The sequence below is a fragment of the Notolepis coatsorum genome, assembly GCF_963971535.1.
Source record: "Notolepis coatsorum genome assembly, chromosome: 2".
In the NCBI taxonomy this organism is placed as follows: domain Eukaryota; kingdom Metazoa; phylum Chordata; class Actinopteri; order Aulopiformes; family Paralepididae; genus Notolepis; species Notolepis coatsorum.
The window spans coordinates 214475494-214482872 of NC_140166.1; the positions used below are offsets into that span (position 1 = coordinate 214475494).

Genomic DNA, 7379 nt, shown 5'->3' on the forward strand with positions numbered 1-7379 from the left:
TTTTAATCGGATTTCAACACGGATGGTTGCTAAATGTTCACAGAAGGTAGACAACCTAACTGTGCTCCAATCTATGCCAATAACGTTCAGTTTTGTAGTATATAATCTAGAGAAATAAAAACTAATAATCAGGAAGTAATTTGCTTGCAGGAAGCTGGAAATTGCTAGGAAATGTAGTTTTTCGAAATGTCAATGCTCATTGAGAGCTCTGGATGCCCTCTGCTCAAATGTCTACAAAATTATTAACACATTCCATGAACTAAAATCTCACTAATAACACTTTAACCTATTGGTAAACAAACGTATTGCTGAAAATATACACTATGACTGCTGTTGTGACATGATTAGGGTGTTTACTCTTAGATAAGTAAAAAAAAAAAAAAAAAAACGCTACTTTGATTCATACACTCGGTAGATATTGATTTATGATGTGATGTCATATGCGGTCCGCCGACGGACCGCTCGGGCTAAAGAGGTTAACCTATTGCTGAAAATATACACTATGACTGCTGCTTTGACAGGGTTAGGGTCTTTACTCCTGGCTACATTTGAAAGAAAAATGCAACATTAATTCATACAGTCTGTAGATATGGATTTATGACGTGATGTCATTTGCGGTCCACCGACGGACCGCTCGGGCTAAAGAGGTTAAGAGGGCAGATTATTAGAGGAGTACTATTTTCAAAAGCAGAACTCACGCAAGGGCTAAAAAATGGGTAGAGTTTATCTGTGAAGGTGCAGCCAGTGTAAGAATAGATATGAGCCCTGGCTTCCACATCATAAAAGGAGACCTGACCCTCCTCATAATCTACAAACACCCCGATCACCTGTGGTTTCTCTCTCAGGGACAGGGCTTTCTTTCCAGCAGCTCTATATTTATCACCATTCCTCAGAATTATAGGCCAGTATCCATTTCTAGGGTCCAGCGTGATGCCTCCTTTCCTGTTGATGGACTCTCTGGCCACTCCTAAATCCCACTCAGGGTTCCCTTTAACCTGAACCTCATAGTAGAATCTCCCAGAGGAGAAGCTTTGCTTTCCCAGGACAATGGCCGTCTCGTCAAATCTCTCTGGGTTGTCAGGAAGGTATTTCCGTATAAAACACTCTTTTACTTCTTTCCCATCACCAGAGAGGATGAGGACAGGATGTGCTGTGTCAGGGTCCAGAGTCACATCCACTGCATACTGCTGGATCCTCTTCAGCTTGACTTCAGGCAGCTTCTCCATCTCTTCACTGAGAGTCTTCTCCAGCCGAGCCACAGTTCTACTCATTATCTCCACACTCACATCACTGTGGACACTGACCTCAGACCAGTCCTTGGTGGGTGGAGGGGTGGAGAGAGATGGGAAGCTGTGGAGGAGGTGGAGGTGGTCTTCAGTGTGTGAGAGCTGCTCCAGCTCAGTGCTTCTCTTCTTTAGCTCAGTGATTTCCTGCTCCAGCTCCTTGATGAAGCCTTCAGCCTGTTTCTCTGCTGCTTTCTGCCTCCCCTCAATCACCTCAATGAGCTCAGCCTGACTTCTCTCAACGGAGGCCACCAGAGCAGTGAAGACCTCGACACTGTCTGCTATCTCTCTCTTTGCCTCGTTCTTGCTGAGGTCCACTGAGTGTTTGATCTGTTGGATCTTCTGCACACGCTCCTGGATCATCTGATGAACATCTGCCTCTTGTGTCCTCATCTCATCCTTCCTCTCTCTGTATTCTTTCTCTAGAGGGACAGTGTCGTGGGTTTTGTGGTCTGTCTCAGTGCAGAACTGACACACACAGGCCTGGTCAGTCCTACAGAACAGCTCCAGCGGTCTCTCGTGCTTCTTACACATCCTGTCCTCCAGGTTCTCCACAGGGTTGATCAGCTTGTGTTTCTTCAAGGCTGCAACTCTCTGATGAGGCTCCAGGTGGATCTCACAGTAAGAAGTCTGACACACCAGGCAGGACTTCATGGCCTTGATCTTCTTCCCAGTGCAGATGTCACAGGTCACCTCTCCTGGTCTGGCAGGTTGCTGGTCTGGGCTTCTCTCTTGAACGGTCTTCCTGAACTGAGGTGCCATCTCTGATAGGACAATATTGACAAAGATATCTGGTCTCTTATCAAAAGTATTTTTACACATTGGACACTGGTACAGTTCGTTGTTATCCCAGTACTTGGTGATGCAGGTCTTGCAGAAGGTGTGTCCACACTGGATGGAGACCGGCTCGGTGAAGACATCCAGACAGATGGAGCACAGGAACTGTTCTTCAGAAAAGAGATAGCTGGATGAGGCCATGTCTGTTAAATAATAAATACATTTCTTCATTAATTTTCAATTTAAAGTAACTGTAAATTCAACATAATTAAATCTTAATTTAAAATGTCATACATTTGATACAGTTAACCATTATCATCTTTTAAATAGACTAGATATAACGTTGGATTTGCAGTTGGTTTCATAGCTACAGTACAGTATTTGTCAAAGAGTCTAGTATGTGAAAACACTGCATTGTCAACACTGAGGTGTCTGTGTGTGTATGTGTGTGTGTGGATATGGTGCGTCTGTCTATGTCTGGGTCTCTTAATATGTCATGATGTGCTCTGTCCTTGTGTCCATGACTGTATTGTGACCTGTATCCCTATCGTATGTCTATGTGCTTTTGTTGTGTTTTTATTCTAATGTTATTTATCTTGATTTATTCTGTTTTTATTGCTAACCATTTTTTTCACACAGGATTTTAGCCTGTACCTTCTGGCAGGGGGACTGCCAATGGAAATTAGCCTTTTGGCTAAAATTGGGTGCATTTACATTTGTAAAATGTTTTATGAATGTACACTGTCCCCCTTGATCAAATAAAGTAAACCTAAAACTGGGAAAGCCCAATCAGAATTCTTACCCATTACAAAAGTCCTGCAGGGATAAAAAAAAAAAAGGAAATTAATAAATAAATCTAACCCTAACTAACCTTACTGTCATGCACTTGTCCTAATAAACTAGCCTACACTGTAGCACTCAACACTTTGATGAACATTGTTACTCAGCTGATAGAGTTGTGCCCTTCCTGATGACTTGTCATACAGAACTTGTAAGTCGCTTTGGATAAAAGCGTCAGCTAAATGACTAAATGTAAATGTAAATTTAAATAAATCCTGTACCATTTATATTAATGATAGTCTCATCTTTGAATGGATGTCAAGTTCATCTTTATGCAGATGACACTATTGTTTATTGTATTGCTCCCTCTGTACGACTAGCCAATGATAACCTGCAACTCTCATTTAACACTTTGGCTGCCATGGGTTAAATTCATTATCAACCGTAGGTTGCCGGCTCTATTTGTCTATAGAGAAAGTCCCCTTCTTTGCAGGGCTATAACTTTTTAAATTCTATTGCTACATTGCCATTATTAGGGCCCATTCAAAGTCCTATATGTATTGTTCATTGTGTAGCAACGTTAAACTTTTTCATTCACATATTCATAGTAAAGTATGGTCTAATGTATAAGTATGTTTTCATCTCTTTCTGCAGCTTTCTCCAGAACGTGATCTATAGCCCCAAATACATTATATTGATGATGCAATACAGTTTTATGGCAATCAGCGCGATATAAAAAATTCCAACTAGACGTACTTCTAGAAGTTACTACACGTCATCTGATGTTGACCGGATGGGCTAGGGGGCGTTTATAATTCCGTGGGCAGCGTTATACCAATCATCTAATGTGGGTCAAATGTTGATAATAGCAGTTAGTATCGAAGACGGTAACTTTACACGCTAAAACTCACCCCAGTCTCCGCGCGCCGTTGGGCGATCATCGTAGAGTAGAAATTTTATCATTATGGGATGTAGATTTACCCGGTCCATCTCCAGCTTGTATAATGGTATATACGTCCAAATCATGTTGTTTATCGAGTTATTGGCAATCGATCGCTGTGTATTGTGACGAGCTAGAATGCCGGGACCTATAGCGAGTGCCCGGAAGTAATACGGCCGTCCAGCACAACCTCTATGGCACTTCCTGTTAAGCGATTGCGCCGATCTGCCACCAGATGGCGCTCCTGAACCGCCAGAGAGCTCAGTGGGTCCTCCTGGTGGATCTCAGGCCAGCGGAGGGGAAATATGAATCCGGTCCCAGATTTTTGAAATATTGATATCAAAGACGCTGTAAAGCGTCTTCGGCAACTTGAGCATGGCCGGGAATGACGTGTTTAAGCGTTTCCTGGCAGCCAAAGTGTTAATGTTCTGCAAGATGTGCTTGTTGGCATTAAGCTTGTACTTGATGCAAACAAAACAAAATTAATAATGTCCTCTAGGGCTAGAGATATTGTTTACAATGATTTGCATATATCGGATATGAATGGGTTTGTCATCGAACAAGTTACAGAATACAAATATATGGCATCTGGCTTGATGATAATTCTTGTACAGGAATAGAACCAGCTTCTCTATGATTAGCAGAAAGAGGGAAGTCTATCTATCTTGGATTATGGAGGCGTCACGTGGTTTATAGACATGCTGCTCCTTCCACTCTGAATGAGACCTCTAGGCACAGTCCTTCATTCTGCTCTCAGATTTATTAGATTCGTATATATAGATTTGATATATTATACATTATTACACAGTCCCTTGTCCAACCATGTAAAATTCCTACAATTAAGTATGTCTCGCTTTTCTCTATCAAAACGCTTCTCTACAAGTATTCACTCGGTGCATCACAGTCACGAAAGGGCCTCGGATCTATGGGTAACAGTACTGTATATTTTAATACCGTTTATGTCACAAATGTATCAGTACTAAATACCTGTATGTGACTGTCCCTATGCCATAAATGTCATGTATGTTGTGTATGTCATAAATGTCAATATGAATTGAAAATGGGGGACCCTGATGTAAACAAGAGAAACGTCTTTCTCTGGTCTGCATCCCCTTAACAATTGTGTGTATTGAGCCGTGCTGTATTGTACCCATTCTGCAATCTGTTTAATAAAGTTTTCATTCATTCATTCAATCAAACAGGGACCAACATGTAACCAAACGAGAACTGTACCTCCAGTCCAGACCACGATAGTCAGCAGAAATAGCCACTGCTGAGTGAATAGTAAATATTATTCATTGCTGAAGATTCATATTAACTCACCTCACCTGCGGTTCCTTTAGTGTCTTCAGTTCACAAGGCTAGAGGTAACCTGTTTCTGTTCATACAATGTTCAATGTAGACTAGCGAGTCAGTTTACTTTCACTTTCTAAACAATGAAACCTAGAAGGCTCCTCCCTTTTTTGGTGACGTGAAACTTAACCCTTCACATGAACCTCTTCTCCCATTTTCCGCTCTAAAGAGTAGGGTATATCTGCAGTGACGCAACACCATACATAGGAGGGGCCTGTATGTGCGTTGGGGGTGTGAATGAATGAATGAAAACTTTATTTAACAGATTGCAGAATGGGTACAATACAGTACGGCTCAATACATACAATTGTTAAGGGGATGCAGACCTGAGAAAGACGTTTGTCTTGTTTCCATCAGGGTCCCCCATTTTCAATTCATATAGACATTTATGACATACACAACATACATGACATTTATGGCATAGGGACATATAGGTATTTAGTACTGATACATTTGTGACATAGGCGGTATTCAAATATACAGTACTGTTACCCCTAGATCCTGACAGAGTATATACATATGATGGGGAGGGGACTGTACATTAGGAGGGGGTGGGTGGGTGGGAGGGAAATATACATACGGCGGGGAGGGAATATATACATGCGGTGGGGAGGAGACTGTCTATTAGGAGGTGGTGGGGGTTTTGGGCATTTACGGTGGCCAGTTTCGAATTGCAGCCTCCCGTAGGTGCTCTTTAAGAGCGGTTTTGAATGTGGGCAGGGATTCACATTCCTTTACAGCTTTGGGTAGGGCGTTCCACATTGTTGTGGCATAATTGCGAAACGTGTTTAGTCCCTTGTTTGAGCCGAATCTGGGTTTCACATGATTTGTTGAGCTTCCTCTGGTGTAGTGGTTGTGGTATTCACTGACCTTTGGGAAGTATTTTGACATGTACATGGGCACCCCGGTCGTATAGTGTATCTTGTAGACCAGGCCCATTGCAAGTTGCTGTACTCTGTCGTCTACTCTAAGCCATCCTAGGTTGGCAAAGTGGGCAGGGGTGAGGTGGGTTCTGGGGTTCAGGTCAAGCAGTAGTCTGACCAGTTTGTTTTGTGATGTTTGTAATTTTGTTTTAAGCGCCTTTGAGGTGCTTTGGTACCATGAGGTGCACGCATAGTCATAGTACCCTTGAATGAGTGCTCCTGCCAGAGTCTTCAGGGTATTCTTGTTTACCAGAGAGGAGATCCGGTACAAGAATCTAGTTCGTTGGTTGACTTTTTTTATTACATTGGATGCCATTTTGTCACAGGAAAGATTTGCCTCTAGGATGGAACCCAGGTAGGTAATTTCGTCTTTCCTTGTGACAATATTGTCACCCACTGTAACTGAGAATCCGTCGGTCTTGCTGAGTTTGTTATTTGAACCGAAGAGAATGGACTCTGTTTTGCCCATGTGTAATGATAGTTTGTTATCAGCGAGCCATATGCAGATTTTGCCTAGTTCCGTGCTGAGGGTTTTTTCAACCTGCAATTTGTTCTTGTCAGAGACCAGCAGGGCTGAGTCGTCCGCAAACAGGAACAAATTGCAGTCACAGGCTGACGACATGTCATTTGCATAAATTAGGAAGAGTAGCGGTCCTAGTATACTTCCTTGTGGAACACCACAGCTCACTGTGAGGGGGGGGGATAGAGTACCGTTTACCTCTACCATCTGTTCTCTCCCCTCTAGGTAGGATTGCATCCAGCTCACTGATAGGCTATCAAAACCAATTGCTTTTAGCTTGTCCATTAGAATGGAGTGATTGACAGTGTCGAAGGCCTTTTGTAGGTCCAGCATGACCATGCCGCAGTATTTGCCCGCGTCCACCTCTTGTTTGATGTGGTCGTTCAAATAGAGGAGGCATGTGTCAGTGGAGTGGGACGTTCTGAAGCCAGATTGGAATTCGTAGATTAGGTTTTTTTCCGCCAGGTACTTTTCGACCTGTTCGTAGACTATTTTCTCCATGACTTTCGAGATGGAGGTAAGAATAGAAACAGGGCGGTAGTTGCCTGGGTCTAATTTGCTGCCCTTTTTGTGTAGAGGGGTCACTCTCGCAATTTTGAAGTCCTTGGGGACGTGCCCCTGTCTTATAGAGAGGTTTATTATGTGTGTGATGACTGGGGTGATGGCGGCTGCTGCGTCTCTGAGGAATTTGGAGGGGATGTTGTCATGGCCAGTGGCCTTGTTAGGTTGGAGGGCGGTCAATTTTTTGAGTACCTCATCGGTTGTTACCATTTCAAGTTTGAAGTCGTCTTTGTGGACCCCTA

The 7379-nt window shown here is 42.9% G+C and overlaps 1 protein-coding gene across 1 annotated transcript; it reads right to left on the reverse strand.

The window, feature by feature from the left end:
- Positions 1 to 608: 608 nt before the first annotated feature.
- On the reverse strand, positions 609 to 2261 carry LOC311248881 (E3 ubiquitin-protein ligase TRIM39-like; the record flags this gene model as incomplete). The annotated part of the gene is made up of 1 exon (XM_084338110.1): positions 609 to 2261. One exon carries the CDS (start codon positions 2259 to 2261, stop codon positions 609 to 611), a length of 1653 nt encoding a protein of 550 aa, XP_084194236.1.
- Positions 2262 to 7379: the final 5118 nt, after the last annotated feature.